General features: G+C 44.2%; 1 protein-coding gene across 1 annotated transcript in view; it reads right to left on the reverse strand.

The window, feature by feature from the left end:
• Positions 1-1,493: 1,493 nt before the first annotated feature.
• Positions 1,494-19,090, reverse strand: part of LOC138268701 (hydroperoxide isomerase ALOXE3-like) — a 110,946-nt gene continuing 93,349 nt past the window's right edge. The window contains exons 12-14 of the mRNA XM_069218619.1: positions 5,145-5,245; positions 4,867-5,037; positions 1,494-1,986 (exon numbers count right to left, since the gene is read on the reverse strand). Coding sequence (XP_069074720.1) covers positions 1,807-1,986; positions 4,867-5,037; positions 5,145-5,245 — 452 coding nt within the window. The 3' untranslated portion in view covers positions 1,494-1,806. The remainder of the gene's footprint in view (positions 1,987-4,866; positions 5,038-5,144; positions 5,246-19,090) is intronic.

Raw genomic sequence — 19,090 nt, forward strand, 5'->3', positions numbered from 1 at the left:
TTTTTCTCAGTATTCTTATATCTACTCCACCGCGGTTATGGGGATGGGCTTGCTACTATATTCAGTGCTTATGACTATACATGGAAATCCCCTACGAGAGAAGGAATGGTTTCTTACCTGTAACTCCAGTTCTCTCGTAGGGGTATTTCCATGATAGTCATAAGCAACCCTCCCTCCTCCCCGGTGGAGTTGACATAGAACATGAATATTATGGAGGTTGGTACTCCAACAAATGTTTTGTTTTTCTTCATGTCAGGTTAATAGCCTCCAAAAAAGAACTGAGGCAACTGCCTTTTGCTGTGCATGATGGGAAACAGGAAGACTTTACTTTCTTAAAGGCACAGCTCTATTTTCATTCTGTATAATGGCAGCCTATGGGCTACACTGCCCTACATTGTTTTATTCTCATGAGAGGTGTAAATAAAATATGAGAATGTATTTATTTATGTATTTATAGAATAAATAGAGGTTTAAACGTGAATTTACACTACAACTGTTTTTTCTTCTAACAATTTGGCCTGTGTAGCTGTTTTCATAGGCTGCACATTGTTATTCTTAAGTGTTTTTCACAGACCTTTTTTGTCAAGGAGCTGATGATTGCACTTAAGAATATACTACACAACAGTGCTCCGGGGTCCCCGCAGGCGCGCGGAACTATTCAGTGCTTATGACTATACATTCAGTGCTTATGACTATCATGGAAATACCCCTACGAGAGAACTGGAGTTACAGGTAAGAAACCATTCCTTTTAGATTACCTTTGGAAGACCCCCCCACCGCAGTGCAGATATTCTGCTTGGGTTTTTGCCTTTCCTGATATTTTTAAGGAAATGGACTTCGTGCCTCCATGTTAAAAGAAAGTCTGTCGACAGATGTCATTTGGTGTGGCATATAGTAGCATCTTCTACCCTTGGCTTGGTCTCTCGTGCCCTGTCACTGCCATTCACATTCCTAGTCAGGGGCCCATTAATGCAGTAGCAGGAACTGAAATTAAACTGGCTCCTGCGAGCCCTCGCTATTGCCTGAGGTTTCCACCTCTTGCCTTCGCCCCACAACAACAAATATGAGGCAGCTCGACTAGGGGACAACACTAGGATGTCATTGTTGGCCAGAGAGTGTGAGGGGACTTCTGTTACCCCTCGCATTTTGGTGACCTGCTATACCCCCACCCAGCATTATGTAAGCATTTGGGCCTAGATTTATGGTACGGTTGAATGGGTGCAGTGCAATTTTGTTCTGCACCTGTGGGATTTTAGTATGGTAAGTAAATGGGTGCAATGTTTTGTACCATGGAAACGCCCACGCAAAATCTTAGTACAACCCCCATAGTTTGAGGTTTGGAAAGAAATTTTTAGACAATTCTTGGGTGCATAAATATTTGGTTAATGCATGTGCAAAAAAATGAAGCACAAGACAAACTTATTTACTTTTATGAAACATTTATAAAGGGGCGTTGCAAAGAACATCAAGCAGAACTAGACAAAATGGCGGGATTTCTGATGTAAATAAGGCAACTTTAATTTAGCAATTTCAGCATATTTAACATTTCACAGCAAGGGTTCTCCGGCAGTAGATGGCATCAGGATCTCGATCAATGAGGATTGGCTGCAGCAATACAAAAATCGGTTGAGAAGGTCAGAGAAGCACTGTGCCACCAAAAATAAGGCTCCCACTTTGCTAAATAGGAACCACAGCAATGGGCAACAGGAGCCAGATTAGAATAGGGCCAAGAGAAAGACTTCAGGGTCAACAGTGCTTGATAAATTGATCATGAAAGGTGTTTCCGTTCAACAGAGGGCTTCTTTCTCACACCGAGACACTGTTCTCAACCAACAGGGGGTCTAGATAAGAGTACTTCACAGGCAGGTCCTTGTTCCTCTCCTGGATCTCAGCAGAGATCTCGCTCAGCCTTTTCTGGAAAGCCTTTATACAAAGGGCTGCCTTTTCCTCTGTGAAAAGCTGGTCTGGATAATTTCCTAGATGGACCTTCAGGACAGAAACAACAAACGTTAATTTGTGTCAATTCAAAGCAGCTTAGATACCAAGACAGTCAGAGGACACTACCACCCTCCCCCAGTTACCGGCACTCAAAATCAAGACAATGAAGGAGCCCACCCTAATTTGAACAGTGGTTGAGGCTGCCACACGACTAAAGCACTCACATACTGCTCCAACGTTGGAGACCAGTGCATTTTCCAAGCCTGGAATACCTGCACAGTTGACTTGATTTATAAATGTGAGGTATTCACACAAGGAGACCTTACACTGCCAAATCCTTTTGAGCATGAAATATTACTATAGAATAGTGGTGCTGAGTGAGTGTACCATGGCATACCAATCTTATTTTCACCATGGAGAATTGCCTTCCTCTACACTCACCAACTTTGTGGGTGTTACCCTCTGCTTCCCATAAACAGAAGGAACTTATTACTGCCACTGGCAGTAATAAGTTGGTGGGGATAGCACGAACAAGTGGCTGATCGCAGGTAGACCGACCCCTACATCCTTTGAGGTCACCATGATACAGCAATAGTAAGGATGAGTAAATCACACAAGTGATGAGGAGTGAATGTCCCATGGCAGGAATTCCCTGGATAGACTGGTGGAAAGGAGCAGGTAACCTAAATTTGAGAGAGTGTAGAGGAAATGGTTTCTCCACAGGGCAAACCTTTTCTGTTGGAGGCGAGAAAAGAAATAAATTGTGCTATTTCACAAAGGAGATGCCAAAACAGCAAGTGACCATTCAAACATAGACAAAAGTCCCTAGCATCCTTTGAGGAACTCAATCTCCCCAAATACTTATGCCCACCTCAAAGGTTCCAGGAAATGCACCTCACTGCAGTTACTGCCGTTCCAGTAAAAAAACACCTTTAACAACTCTAATCTTGGACACCTCCCTCCGTAATCTCAAGATCGGATGCAACAAAGAACCCTGCAGAACTTGCAACATACAGTCTGATTTCCAGTGGTATCTTCCTGGAACAATAATCAAAAGGAGCAGTTGTGATGCAGATCTCCACTTTCATGAAAGAAAACAATCTACTCTCCGATCACCACATGGGCTTCTGCTCTAACAAAGTTGCCAAGTCCTCCTTTTTTCTCGGTCCGGGATGACCTAAAAAGATTAAAGTAGACAGACACCGAGTTGATGCCCTACTATTGCTGGAACAATCCCCTCTGACAAAGTCCACTATCCCTCCCTTCTTCTGTGGCTACAGAAATATAGCATCCATGGAACCACTCTGAACTGGATTTCCCCCGCCTCTGAGAGATTAGTCATCTTACTCGTCTTTCAAATTAGCTTCTTTAAGCACAGATACTGACTCAGCTCAAAGCTGGTCTTTCTACTCCTTGTCAGTGCCATACTCTGCTCAATACTCAAGCTTATCAAGAACTTCTTCCCAGTACACAACAACTATGCTGATGACACTGATCATTCTGAAGCTGAAAACCCTGATTGTCCTAGACACTTCTGAATTAGACATTGCCGCCGAGCCTTCAAAAATGCTTGATGGTTGATGGATGAATGCGGATGAACCACCTGATACTCCACTCATTCTAAACAGAGGTCCTCAACTGCTGTGAATTAATTATCACCGTACGATCATCTCGCTACTGGAATTTCATACCTCCCTGAAAGATCTACTGAAGAAAGGGACTTAGGAGTGATTATTAATTCCAGTGTATCACTAGTCTCGCAAATGAACCAAGTTACCAGAAGCGCTGTCTAAAAACGATGATCTTCCGGCACATTGTTCCTCACCTAAGTTTGCACAAACGTTTTAGGCTATAAACTTTAGTTCTGTCCTGATTGAACTGGGCAAAGGTCTACAAATCATTTCGCACATTGGCAAATGGAAATATACAAACGTTTTCCAGCAGTGTGCCTTGAAACATTTGATTGTTGCAATTTTCCAGGTATTATACTTTAATGTTTTATGATTTCCTGAAAGTTGTGACTGCCCTCATCCGAGGTTTTGGACCTGTGGGTGTAAGTTCACAACTTTCTGAACTGGGCCCTCAATGCATCCTTTTGACACCAGTGTGCTTGTGACTGGAAGCCTGAACGAGCAGACAGATGTGCCAGCTATCCTCCTAGGACATGGACGCAACATTCAGGGTCTGATTCACAAAGGTATCTTACACTTTTGAGTAAACTTCCAGTAAACATGAGTAAAAGTAAGTTTACTACTTTTTGATACTTTTTACTACTTTTGTAGTAACAAACTTTTGTAGTAAGTCCAGGAGTACACAAGGCCAGCCAATGGTACTTTAACACCCTGCCATAGATAATGAAGGGAGGGTGTTAGAATAAAACATAGGAAATAATGTTACATTAAATTGTTTAAAATAGCTAAAATATAAGTTAGTTAAAAAATATATAATAGAAAATTGCCTATTTTGAATTAATGTAACAAGTGTTAATCAATTGTTGCATTCTTTGTAACTTTTGTTACTTTTTTTTTATTCCAAATAGGTTAATAAATGTTTATAATTAAATAGATGTGTGTGCTTTAAGTATTTAACATATATATTTAACTATTTAAAAAAATGTTCTTTTAATATAATTTCCTATGGTGTTATATTTTAAGTCCCTACTGCCATTATTTTGTATGGGATGATGTTGCAGTAATAGTGGCTGTCCATCCATAGTGCTGGATTAACTACAAAAGTGTAAGTTACAAGAGTGCAGTTTGTGGATACTGACAAGTAATAAAGCTTACTAAAAAGTGCAATTTGAGAGTCGGGCCCTCAGTGTTTTTTTTTCCTGCAGTGCCCCAAAACAACTTCTTGCCACATCCCACCACTAGAAGTGTCAACCTGCCGAGAATCTTCATGGCTTTATGAAACCACCTCAATATTTACCACATCAGAGGACGTGCGTGTTAGCACCCACATCAGCACCATGACACGGCAGGTACTGTCCACTTCTGGAAGGGTCTTCAGAATGTTTTCAATTGTTGCAGTACCCTTGGTCTTGGGAGGAGGATTCCTCATCGTAGCAGGAGCATTTGGCATCCAGTAGTAGAAATCAAACTAATGTTTGAAGAGAGAGTGTCAATGAGGTTAAGTGGCCATTCTTAGAATTTCAGGAACTTGGCCCATTAGGACATTTCACATTTTTCCACCCATGCCCGACCTACCTGTGGACTGTTGACAGAAGCATGCTTGGCTGAACAGGTGTAGATAATCATGGTCAGATACTTGGCCAACTCTGCACGAGTCTTCAAGGTGGAAGGAACACCTGCATAGAAAAATTGTGTTAACTATAAGTACAGTTGTTCAGGTATAAAACAAGACGATAGTTTTGTTTGACCAGGCCTAGGTTTGCAGATTTCATATACCATACTGAATTACAAACACAGTAAACTTCAGTTAGAACCTTCCTTGAGACTGAATTTGGAACCACTCCATAAAATAGAGATGCTTCCATTCCTCCACATTAAGAGGTTTATCAAACAGATTGTTTTCAGCAGTAGGCTCCACGTACACTACACTGCCAGTCATTAAAAACATTCTGGAGGGATAGATAACAAAAAAATATTAGGACATTAGAATGTTAGTATCTCAACTGAGAACAATGAAGTGGTTGAGGGCTAACAATACTTAGTATAGGCCTTCTATTCCAACATTCCAATGATTGTTTTTCTATTTCTTCCTTTTTCATGTAGAAAATTATATTACCAGTTGGTGCAATGTTTTCAGAAATGTGGTTATTAATTTCGGAGAAGGGTACTCCTATCAACACAGTAAACCCACTCTGGTCAGGTGGATGAAGTAACGTCAGGCTGCAGACCATTAGAGGATACACTGGTTTATTTGCGGTAAGAGGTACAAAGAACAGGTCTGTTGAGGGAAGAAGCACCGGATCAACTGACTCCAGGAGAACCACGTACTAGAACGTGGAATCTCCCTAGGTCAGCATCCAAGAGCATTCCATACAAGAAGCATAACACATTACACATCCCCCTTCTTTTCCCACAACAAAGAAATAAAAACAAAAAAAATAAAAATTAAGAGGAAAATACTACAACATAAAACATAAAAATCAAAGATATGGAACCTAACAATCAGAAAAATTAGAAATGTATCCTAACACTTAATCCTTTAACCAACCAGGAGGTGTCACTTTTCTTTTCCCTTCTACAGAGTCACACTGCTGCACACGATCAGATACACACATTCCTATCCTCAGAGTCAGCTACTGAGTCACTCATCACACCATCTTCCTCACTCAAAGCATAATCATCAAGAATGTGTGAAGACGCATCCCGATTTAACGCACCATGAATAGTAACCTCATCCTCCAACCATTCTGCATTTTCCTTTTCGCACCTCCTATTGTTAATATTAACACTGCTACATCCCAATTCTCGTCCATTCCTGAGTAGAACAATGCGCTTAAGATTCCACACCCTACCATCACTCAGTTTTACCGCATTGTGTAAAACCTCTACAACACGCTCAGGATTAAAATACTGGCTCTCACCCTTCCTAACCTTATAAGGTTTCTTAACTTCAACCCAATCTCCAACATTGATTACCACAGACTTGACACGATGGAGCTTGTCATAATAAGACTTTGACTTCTCTCGGGACATGTTTAAAATTATCCCTTACTTCCTCCAAAGACCAGTGTTGAATACCAGTCTTAACCAACCAAGCCGGGTTATGTTTGCCTCTCGGACTTCTACCCCTCATAACAATGAAAGGGCTGAGTCCAGTAGTAACATTCTCAGTAATTCTATAAGCCCACACGGCTTTAAAAATGGCGATGTGCCACCACCATCCATAGCTCCCTGAATTATACCTTTAATGACTGTTGAACCTTTCTACTGCGCCATTGCCACTGGGATTATACAATGAAGTGGTCTTATGCTCAATCCCCACTCTCCTAAAATACTTTTTTGCAGCATCAGACAAACTGTACCCCTTTATCACTTAACTTGGAAGGAATACCTTCAGCAGGGAAAAACGTATCCAGAAACTCCAAAACACTGGTAGTATCCGCTCTCTCCAAAATACCAATTTCAGGCCATTTAGAGAATAAATCAATCAGAACAATTACAAACTCTTGAGAGCTACCCACCGGACCCAAGAGATCAATAGCAACATATTACCATGGTTGCCTAGGTACGAACAATTGCTGCATAGGTGGTTTAAGGGTACACAAACTCTTGTCAGCAGAGGAGCACACACGACAATTTCTGACAAATCTTTCCACTGATTTGTCCACACCAGGCCACCAAAACAACTCCTTCACTACAGACTTAGTTCTGACGATGCCAAAATGGCCCTCATGACACAACTCTACAATTGCTTCTCTTATACTGAATGGGGGAATTATTCTATCACCTCTCCAAAGAACATTGTTTATAACAGAGAGTTCATTCCTAACTTCCCCAAAATTTCTGCATAATTCAGACATTTGATCCTTCTTTGGCCATCCTTCTATAACATATTTCAAAACGGACAGTAAATTGGTGTCCACCTCCATTTCCTTCCTCCAACTATCTTCACTAAGAGCAGGGCTACCTGAATCTTGTACGAGAGCTACACTCCACTCATAACATGGGTCATCAACACACCTTTCTAGCAGATTAGGAAGTCTGGAAAGGCAATCCGCCATTACATTACTCTTGCCAGGTACATACACAATACAATAAATGTAATCCTTTAAGCGGATGGACAACCTTGAAATCCTAGCTGAAGCTAGTACACTCCCTTCACTTGTCAGAAGTTTAATTAAAGGTTTGTGATCGCACCGGATAGTTACGTCCTTTCCCCACACAAATGCTCGGAAATGCTCCAAAGCCCAAGCACAGGCTAAGGCTTCCTTCTCTATAACCGAATACTTCTCTTCCGATGGGGACAATGACCTGGAAGCGAAAAGTATGATCCTCTCCTTACCCTTACAATCCCTTTGAGACAGGACAGCACCTAGAACCTTGTTACTAGCATCCGTGGTAACAAACGTATCCAACTTAGGGTCAAAACTCTCCAAACATGCTGCCTTTCTCAAATCCCTTTTCACATTCTCAAATTCTTTATTGCATGCATCATTCCACATGAATGGAGAGTTTGTTTTGAGTAACCCTCTTAAGTTATAAACCTTGCTGGCAAAATTCGGAATAAATTTGGCACAAAACTCCGCCATGCCCAAAAATGATCTAACCTCATCCTTAGATATAGGAGGTGACACCCCCACTATAGCATCCACCAAAGCTGTCTTAGGTTTAACACCCTCACCGCTTATCTCATGACCCAAATATTCCACACTCCTTTTCGCAAACCTGCACTTAGTTCCACAGTTAATCCTTTATCACCTAACACTTCCAACACATGTTCCAACTGCTCATCATGCATACTCTTATCTTTCCCAAAGACTAATATGTCATCTTGAAAACACATAACCCCTTTGATTTTCCCAAAAAGTCTGTGCATTAGACGTTGAAAAACTGCTGCAGCAGACGCAAGACCGAAGGGCATCCTCTTGTATTGAAAGCATCCAAAGGGTGTAATAAAGGCAGTCAGGTTTTTGGAATCTTCGGATAAGGGAATCTGATGATACGCGGATGACAGATCAATAGTAGAAAACCAGCACGCTCCTTCCAGGCTAGAAACCATTTCCGTAATCTTGGGTAAAGGGAAACGATCGATCAGAATATTATTATTTAAGTATCTTAAGTCCACACATAAGCGGATTTTCCCATTGCTGCGTCTAGCTATAACTACAGGCGAAATCCATTCCGAGCTTTCAATTGGTTCTATCACACCCATCAAAACTAATTTATCTAGCTCTTTTGAAACTTCTTCTCTGATCATAATCGGCACAGTTCTGACTTTATGACTTTTTTTGGTACAGCCTCCTTCTTCAAAATGATTTTGTGTTCGAAACCAGAAAGTTTCCCCAACCCTTTACTAAACACCTTGGGGAATAAAGTTTCCATCTTGGAGGTCAAAGAATCTTCATCATCCACCATTAAAACCTTTTCTTTGCCGTTAGGATCCAGGATCATTTGCAACAGTCCCCGATCCTTCCAACCCAGAACTGACGGCCCTCTTTTAGCAACATATAGTTTCCCACTAGTGCTCCTGTTCTTGAATGAAAATGTTAAACGTCTAAAACCTAACAGCTCAATCTTTTCTCTTGTGTAACTTTCAGGTTGAATGTCTGGCGGAACAAGCTGATTACCAATTCTTTCCACGAAAGATTTGTTCCACACATCTTCATTTACAATTGTGAAGGGTGAGCCTGAGTCAGCATACATTGTAATTGGTACTCCCCCAATATCCACATTGCAAATGGGTTTATCCTTGGTGTTTGCCTCCATTATGTTGAGAATGAAATTCTTATCCCCATCAACACATCTGGGTTTTTCTTCCATATCCTCCTTAACCACATTTTCACCCTCATATATACATTTAACTAGTTTCTTTTTGGTTTTACAAACTTTGGCAAAATGGCCCACAATTCCACATTTGTTGCACTTCACCTTCAAAGCCGGGCACAATTTGGAGTCAGCTAAGTGATCCTTATTATCACATCTGTAACATCTTCTTTCCGGTTCCCCACTCTGTAAGCCCCTCTCCGTTTTGCGATTGGTCACTTTATAAATACCATCCTCATTCTTTCCCGTAGACTTAAGTTCAGAAAAACATCTTTCAGAGATCTCAGCCTTCCTTACTATGGCTAGAATTTCTTCTAGAGAAGAGTCACCATTTATCCAAAGTCTTTCCTGAATTGATTGATTGTTGCAATGCATGACTACTTGATCTCTAATAAGTTCATCATGAATTGTCCCAAATTTACAGTCAAGAGCCAGTTTCTTTAAGTCTGCAACATAGTCATCCACCAGCTCACATTTTTCCTGTTTTCTTTGGAAAAATTTATAACGGACAATCCCCATACAAACTTTTGGAGCAAAATATTTGTCAAGATCTACCATTGCGGAATTGAAAGCACACATGTCTCCCTAACAGGGTTTTTGGACATCTTATTATATGTTTTTAGACCCATCGGGCCCAAGGAGTGCAAAAGAATTCTCTTTTTCTGTTCTGCAGACATCTTGTTATCAACGTCAATAGCACCTAAATAATTAAAAAAATAGTCCTTCCACTCTAGCCATTTGATGGGTGGTGAATTACCCATGGCCCAAAATACTTGTGGGGGAACAATGGTAAAATTGGCTTGCGCCATAACAAAAGGCCAAAAATCAGGCACAAGCAGTAACTACCGGCGCTAATTAATTAATAAAAAAAATTGTACAACTCCTCCCTTCCCGGACCTGTTCACAATATATATATTATTTTATAGCCCTTAACTGTAGCATACATTTTCTGTTACTTCCTTCTTTCTTTAAAAAAAAATTATGTGGTCTCACTTCTTCCTTCTCTTTTTTTTTTTTTTCCTTCAATGAGTCCTTTGTATCAGGAACAGCACACAAAATATCCATGTGAATCCAAAAACAATAAAAACTATGCAGTCTTAATAAAATACTCGCTTGAGGACGCTCGCCGTAAATCTAGTGCAGGCCAGTCGAAGAAATAGTCACTGTCACCTACAAGAAGCAGCCTCCGTGCTTCGCGAAAATAATTTCTTAATGGCTAGCATCTCCGTCTCCTAGGAGACGCTAGCAGAAACCAGGACAATCCCCCTAGCGTGTACGTTGCCGGGGAAACGCAAGCGAGGAGCTTGCGTCAGTCGCAAAGAGACGCTCGAGAGCTCAGCGCACTCCACCTTAACGGTCCTGACCGTGTTAGGACGGAAAAACTTGCCCAAAACATAAAAATTAAAAGGAATGAAGACATCAAAGTTCACCAAAGGTCCCTCGACGGCGGATCAGGTCAGGAGGCACCACAGGCTAGGCACATGGAACGAGCGCACCGGATCAGTTTTGAACCAAGGATCAGATGAAGGTTCGTCGAAATCCACACATGCTAGTCGCCAAATTGAAGTAACGTCAGCCTGCAGACCATTAGAGGATACACTGGTTTATTTGCGGCAAGAGGTACAAAGAACAGGTCCGTTGAGGGAAGAAGCACCGGATCAACTGACTCCAGGAGAACCACGTACTAGAACGTGGAATCTCCCTAGGTCAGCATCCAAGAGCATTCCATACAAGAAGCATAACACACTACAGGGGACCTCGAGTGATCCCTGGTGACATCAGTCTGTGGCAAAAGAAGCCCTATCATAATAGGAAATTGTTTTAAGCTGAAAAAATGAGCAGCAGTAAACCGCTCTGTAATGTGCCATTGCTAACATGTTTTGTCATTTATATCCAAGCTGGGAGTATGTGTAGAAAGAAGGGACTCCCACCCCAATAATTTCACTGCGGATACTTTTACAGATTAGTAAGGCCTGCCTGACCAGAATAGTACAGAACTGAAATGTATAAGTGTAGACATATTTAAGCATTGCCAATTTAATCGAATAATTGTGTTAAATTCTGGGGGGGGGGGGAGCAGCGATGATTTTTTCCACTGGCGGCGGTGCAGCAATAAAATGTTTGAAGACCACTTCCTTAATAGCTATAGAACAAGCAGCAGGCAATCCCCAGAGAAATGTGTGCTACATTCAAGCAGTAACAACAATGTTAAAGAGCACAAAATTCCCAAACCACTTGAGAGAAAAATGTAATGTGCAAAAAGACCCTAAGATTTTCAACACAGGTTAAGGGGAGCCAGAGACATGAATGCTTAAAGCTTTAGGGCAAAAATCATCAGGTAAAAGTAAATATTTAATCAAAAGTCACTGTTCATGGTTCAGCTGGACTTTTCAGGCAGACTGCGATGGAATAGAAGGTTAAATATACAAAAGATTGTCCGTCAGACTTTGCTTAGACTTTTTTTTGTATTATTATTTTGTATAGACGTCAAAATCTTCTACCGGAGGGGAGGGAGCAGAGGGGAGTGGAGGGAAGAGGTCCAAGGCTGCTGCCAGTGAGGGTCCTTCAAAGTCCGATATGTCAGGCTCCTACTGAAGCTACTGGTTTTCGCACCTAAAGTCTCGCAGGGAACAACCTAAACTTCCTAGCTGGCAGGGTCCTTTGTGAGTCCGATGTTCCCTCTCACTATGGTGGTCCAAATTCTTACCTCGAGTTTGATCACATTTTTGCTCCAGGAGGCCAGAATACCTTTCTTTTATGGTCCTGCTGCACCAGTTTTCAGCACAGAAAAACCTCAGAGTGGGACAACCCTGCATTTCTTTCACTCGGAGTGCAACCTCACTGGCCACACTTCACCTTCTACTTGGTCTAGGTGGCAAAAAAAACCATTAAGTCACATCTTTTCCAAAGTTCTGGGAATGTTCTTCCTGGTCAGACCTGCAGCTCCCAGCTCATCAAGACACTTCTAGAAACCAGGTATTTCTCCAACCAGGTCTCCTGCAGGGTCGAGTCATCAGTGGTGACTTAGGTCTGCTTGAGATCAAAAGTCCTGCTCTTTGTGTACTTGAGGCAGGAAACCGGAAGCCAACTGCTTCACCCTCGGAGAGCATTTCCAGTCCCTGGTTGCCAGGAGAAGTTAGGAGTACTTGAGTAAGCTCTTGTCTTCCAGCAGGTGTCAGGAGGCTTCTTCCTGCAGGGCCTTCTTCAGATGGGGTCTTCCTAGGCCCAGGAATGTTCAGAGGAGGTGATGGGATTGTGGGATTTATACTGTGCACTAGGCAATAATTGCAGACATTCTAACACACAATCCCAACTATTTTCTTGCAGTCCCCGCCCACCTCCTTTTGTACCACTTCCTCTCACCTTACTGTAAAATTACCCAGGAACTGTTGTTTCAAGACAGCAATTGCCAATCAGCATCAAACAGGCGTGTATTCAGCTCAAAACCCACTACCCCATTTAGGTGAGCTCTCCTTCCACTCCATGTGGCAAAACTGGTTTCTCTTCCAGGGGATCCTCATCAATAGTCATAAACATTGAATATTCCCGCCCTTGTGCGGGGACCCCGGAGCATATATAAAATATATACATATTATACATGTGTAACAAACAGTCATGCAGGCTATCATGTTAAAAACAGGCTAAAATGCTTTATTTCTATGAAGTTTTTTTTTTTTTTTATATTAAATACTACAATAGAGCATAAATATGTACCCAAGCTCCTAAAACTAGGCTTAGGGAAGTAAGCAGTAGCAAACTCTAGAGAAAAAATAGAAAAAACTGCATTGAAAAACAATGAAGCATTCTTAGCCAATAGACTGCATGCAGGTTAACACAGGAGAACCATAAAAACTTTGGCACCGTGCCTTTAAGACCCTGAGCACCTCCAGTATCCCACCATGCCTCAGGGGTGAAGGAAAGGGGACAGTTGGTTCACAGTTAGGTCAGTTCTTTTTTCCGGCTTCTTCTGAGAGGATCCTGGAGCATTGAGCTCTCAGTTTTTCTGAGTTTTTCTCAGAAAAATTATTTCAGAAAGCGTTTTTTCACTTTTCACTAGACAAATAACACCTTTGTCTGAGCTAGGAAGGTTTTTTCTGACAGAAAAATGCCTTCACTTTTTGTCAAATGCCCTGCTTGTGGGAAGAAGAAGGCCCAGTCAGATCCCCACTCTCTGTGCATAGTGTGCCTGCCTCAGAGTCACTGCCCTGACACTTGTAAGTACTGCAAGAACATGTCTAGGAGGACTCTGAAAGACAGAGAAAATCCGGCTACATGGGCTTCAGGAGAGGCAAAGAACATCGTCCTCCTCACTTCCCAGACAGGCAGAAGGCCATTCTCAGGAGAGAATGGCCCGGTCGACGTCGACAGGTAGGAAAGTACCTGTTTGTTCACCGTCGACGTCGTCGCTACCACCGTCTCACCGGCATAGATCGCCGTCGACGGCGACACACCCGACGTCGAAGGAAACGGCGTTGAGGGAACATCAGAGCAGGGGCAGGTCTCCGTCGACGTCGAGCCATCGCCGGCGTGCCCGGTCGCCGCCAAAGGCTGTGCGCCCCCGACGTCAGGACACACGACGTCGAAAACACCACGACGGCACGAGAGACATCCGCCGTCGACCTCCCATCGCTCCACATTGAGGCACACGACGGCGAGCAGGTCGAGGTCCAAGGATCGCCGTTCGACATCAAGGCACTCAACATCGAGGCACTCGACGTCGAGGCACGAGCAACCGGCTGGGCGCCCTTTGACGTCGAAACAGCCATCGACGTCGACTCAGGTTTTACCTGTACCACAGGGAGCAGAACATCGCCTCACGCCAGACAAGGCGCCATCTCCAGTGGTCTCCATACCGAGCGACTCTTCTCGGTCAAGAGCGGCATCATCTGGGCATGTCTCGCCCATCAATCTATCTCCGAGATGGCTGGAGAGCCTCAACAGACCAGCGGCCTCCCCAGATTCGCAATATTCGCGAATGTATTCACCTACTGCCTCCCTGCCAAGAACGCCATCACTGACAGCCAGGGCAGAACGGGCTCGTTCAGCTCCTCGCCAACCGACCGCGAGGCCTAGATGCCCCGCTACAGCGTCTCGCAGCAGGTCTCGCTCTCAACGAAGATCCAGGTCGCGGTCGAGAAGAAGATCACCCTCTTGGTCTTCATCAGGTTCATCTGTGGGGCGTTACTCACCCACCCTAACAGATTCACCACCTGCTAGAGTCTCACCGGTGGATGACATCACCACATTCAACGAGGTGTTGCTAAGAGGAGCGCAGAAACTCAACATAGAGGTTCCAGAACCATCTACCTCCTCATCGGTCATCTTTGAGACTCTACAACAGAGATCAGCGTCGAAAAAGTTGCTGCCTCTAGTGCCTGGCTTGTTGCAGCCAACCATGAACACTTTTCTGGCCCCAGCCTCGCTTAAGTCTGCCCCGGCTAGAATTCTCAAGAAATACAAGGCTCCAGAACAAGACCCTTTATTCCTTAGAAAGGATCCGCCACCGGACTCGGTTATCATAGCTGCCGCCCGAAAGACCCACTCGTGGCATCTTCATCCACGGTGCCCCCGGATAAAGAGAGCAGGCATCTAGACTCTCTAGGGAGAAAGATATGTGGGACGGCGGCTTCAGCAATGAAGGTCTCCAGTGCGTCTGCGCTCCTGGGCAGGTATGATCGTTCTCTGTGGGACTCCCTCAGTAGATTTACAGAAAAATTGCCCAGGAGAAGACAGACAAGATTTCCAGGAGATACTACAAGAAGGATGCCTGGTATCCAACCAGGTTATCAGCGCGGCAGCAGATGGGGCGGATTTGGCTGCTCATGGGTACGCACATGGTATCTGTGCGAGGAGATCTTCCTGGCTGAGGCTCACTGGCTTGAAACAGGAAGCACAACAACGCATCCTCAATCTCCCATTTGCCGGGAACTCTCTATTCGGTGCCCATGCAGACGAGGAGATGGCCCGCATGAAGACCGAGGTGGATACCATGAAGGCGGTGGGCCTCGAAAGAAAGAAAGATTTCAGGCGGCGGTACAGGCCGTATGACAGACGCCCTTTCCAGCAGAGGGTTCAAACCCCTCATTGGTCGCAAAGGTCACAGCAACGACAGGGACGCCCTCTTTTTCAACGGAGAAACACAAGGGAGCGAGGGTCAAGTAGACCTCAACAGTCCACTCTGAAAGCACCCACCAAGCAATGAAATCTCGCTTCCCTCGACACTGTACACCACTCCGGTGGGGGGAAGTATTACAGCTTATCTTCACGAGTGGCACTATCACAAGAGACAAATGGGTGCTCAATATTGTCGAACATGGCTATTCTCTTCTTTTCAAACAACCTCCACCACGCTTGCCACCAACCAAAGACAATCCATCTCATCTCAGCTTGCTACGCAAGGAGGCTCTCGCCCTCCTAAAAAAGAATGCCATAGAAAAGGTTCCACCTGCACACAGAGGACAGGGGTCTACTCCCGTTACTTTCTAGTGGCAAAGAAGGGTCGAGAGGGCGTTTTCAGGCCAATTCTGGACCTACGGCTGCTGAACAATTTCATAAGGAAGCAGAAGTTCAGAATGTTAGCGCTTCACCAGATTTTCCCTCAACTGCATCAGGGAGACTGGATGTGCTCCATCGACCTGCAGGATGCGTACTTTCACATCCCAATAGCTCCCAAACATCGAAAATTCCTGCGCTTCCGAGTAGCGTTACAGCATTACCAGTTCAGAGTTCTACCCTTTGGCCTGAAATCTGCCCCAAGAGTTTTCTCGAAATGTATGGCAGTGGTGGCGGCACATCTCCGAAGACAAAGGATATACATATATCCATACCTAGACGACTGGCCACTAAAGGCTTCTTCTCCGGAGCAGGCGAGAAGCCATCGGGACATTGTACTAGGAGTTTGCGAAGCTCTAGGTCTTCAGATCAATTACCAGAAGTCAACCTTGATTCCAACGCAGAATCTTCACTACCTAGGAGCTATCATAAACACATAACTCCAAAAAGTGTATCTTTCGGAGGAACGACTATCCTCAATAGACAGGAAGTGCCAGGACCTGTTGAGAGCCAGCGCACCTACGGCACGTCAGGTGACATCACTGCTGGGCTCCATGGCATCGTGCATTTTTATTGTCCCAAATGCCAGACTCCACATGAGACCCCTCCAAGAGGCATTGGAGACCAACTGGAGCCAAAGAACAGGTCGCTGGGAGGACACGGTGCGGCTACCGGCGGTAGCACTTCAGTCATTGAAATGGTGGATGCACAGACCTCACCTGTCAGTGGGTGCTCTGTTTCACCAGGTGCTTCCATCAGACACCCTAGTAACGGATGCATCTCTTCAGGGATGGGGGGCTCATCTGGGTCCTTTTCAAGCGCAGGGTCTGTGGTCAGACAAGGAAAAGCAGTACCACATCAATCTGCTAGAACTCAGAGCGGTCCATCTGGCTCTCAAGTCTTTCATACCGCTAATTCAGGGGAAAACTCTTGATACAGATGGACAATACAACCACAATGTATTACTTGAACAAACAAGGGGGAACGAGGTCCCTACCCCTATCGCGAGAGTCCCAAGCGATATGGCATTGGCTCCTGGCCAGAGGAATGTCAATTACAGCAGTTCACCTGCCAGGTCAGCAGAACGTGGAAGCAGACTTTCTAAGCAGACACCTGGAGGACGTTCACGATTGGGTCCTACACGGCGAAGTCGCAGAATACATCTTCGCGCAATGGGGTCTGCTTCAACTGGATCTCTTCGCAGACTAAGAGAACAAGAAATGCCCAGACTTCGCATCCAGGTTCTACCATCCGGGATCTCGAGGGAATGCCCTGTTGATCGACTGGTCAGGGATATTTCTTTACGCTTTTCCGCCGATTCCCCTCATTCCGGCAGTGATCAGCAAACTTTACAGATCCAGGACCAGAATGATTCTTATAGCGCCACAATGGCCCCGTCAATTCTGGTACACGGATCTCCTCAACCTGTCGGAAAAACCTCACAGGAGGCTGCCGTGCAGACCGGATCTTCTGAGCAGAATGGAGGGCAGGATTCTACATCCCAACCTACCCTCTCTGAGCTTAACAGCATGGCTCCTGAATTCCTGCAGTATGGGCACCTAGGGCTCTCGCAGGAGTGCATGAACAACTTGAGAGTCCAAACGGCCTTCCACGCGGCGTTCTTACTCTTTTAAGTGGAAGAGATTCTACATATGGTGCTGTCAGCAAGGTCATAATCTCATACGGGCGCAGGAGGATGTCATACTGTCCTATTTGCTTCATCTAGCGAAGTCCGGTCTGCAGGTATCATCGATTAAGGTACATTTGTCTGCTATTACAGCCTATTGCAAGTCACCTTCTCAGGAATCCTTCTTTACAAAACCTGTAGTCAAGGATTTCTTAGAAGGTTTGAAGAAAGTTTTTCCGCCAATTCGGAGGCCTTCTCCTCCATGGGAACTGAACATAGTCCTAGCAAAACTTATGGGCCCTCCTTTCGAGCCTATACATAAGGCCTCTTTACAACACCTTACGTGGAAGACAGCTTTTCTAGTGGCCATTACTTCAGCGAGGAGGGTCAGTGAAATCCAGGCCTTGTCTGCAAAAGAACCGTACACGGTTTTTCATGACAATAGAGTGGTTCTACGAACTCACCCATCTTTCCTTCCGAAGGTGGTGTCCGAATTCCATATTAATCAGACCATATCTTTACAGACGTTCTTTCCCAATCCGGAGACTCCGGCAGAGAAAGCATTGCACTCATTAGACTTGAAAAGAGTGCTGAAATTTTATCTGGACAAGACAAAATCGATTAGACACTCTAACCGCTTGTTTGTAAACTATGGTCATTTAAGGACAGGAGAGGCAGCATCTAAGCGAACAATATCAAGATGGATAGTTTCTTGTATTGTTAATACTTACCAGCTAGCTAATAAACAATTACTAGCGCGGCCTAGAGCGCATTCCACAAGGGGTAAAGCGGCTACTGCTGCTCTCCTTAACAATGTTCCGATATCTGAGATTTGTAAGGCTGCTACATGGAAGTCTGTCCATACGTTTACAAGACATTATTGTTTAGACTCAGATGCAAGAGCGGATGCCCAAGTGGGGCAGGCCTCTCTAAGAAATCTATTTGCGTAAGACATATCTATTCCTGCACTTCTATCGGACAGTCCGCTGGGTTTAGGGATGGGCTTGCTAATCTATTCAATGTTTATGACTATTGATGAGGATGCCCTGGAAGAGAAGGATAAGTTACTTACCTGTAAATCCTAGTTCTCTTCCAGGGGTATCCTCATCAAAGTCATAAACAACCCACCCTCCTCCCCGGACGCACGTCTCCTAGAAGTGCAGGACAGTCTGTGTTTTGAATCAGTTATACAAATTGTCACCGTAAAAAGAACTGACCTAACTGTGAACCAACTGTCACCTTTCCTTCACCCCTGAGGCATGGTGGGATACTGGAGGTGCTCAGAGTCTTAAAGGCACGGTGCCAAAGTTTTTATGGTTCCCCTGTGTTAACCTGCATGCAGCCTATTGGCTAAGAATGCTTCATTGTTTTTCAATGCAGTTTTTTCTATTTTTTTCTCTAGAGTTTGCTACTGCTTACTTCCCTAAGCCTAGTTTTAGGAGCTTGGGTACATATTTATGCTCTATTGTAGTATTTAATATAAAAAAAAAAAAAAAAAACTTCATAGAAATAAAGCATT

This window comes from Pleurodeles waltl, chromosome 12, assembly GCF_031143425.1.
Source record: "Pleurodeles waltl isolate 20211129_DDA chromosome 12, aPleWal1.hap1.20221129, whole genome shotgun sequence".
NCBI classification, from domain to species: domain Eukaryota; kingdom Metazoa; phylum Chordata; class Amphibia; order Caudata; family Salamandridae; genus Pleurodeles; species Pleurodeles waltl.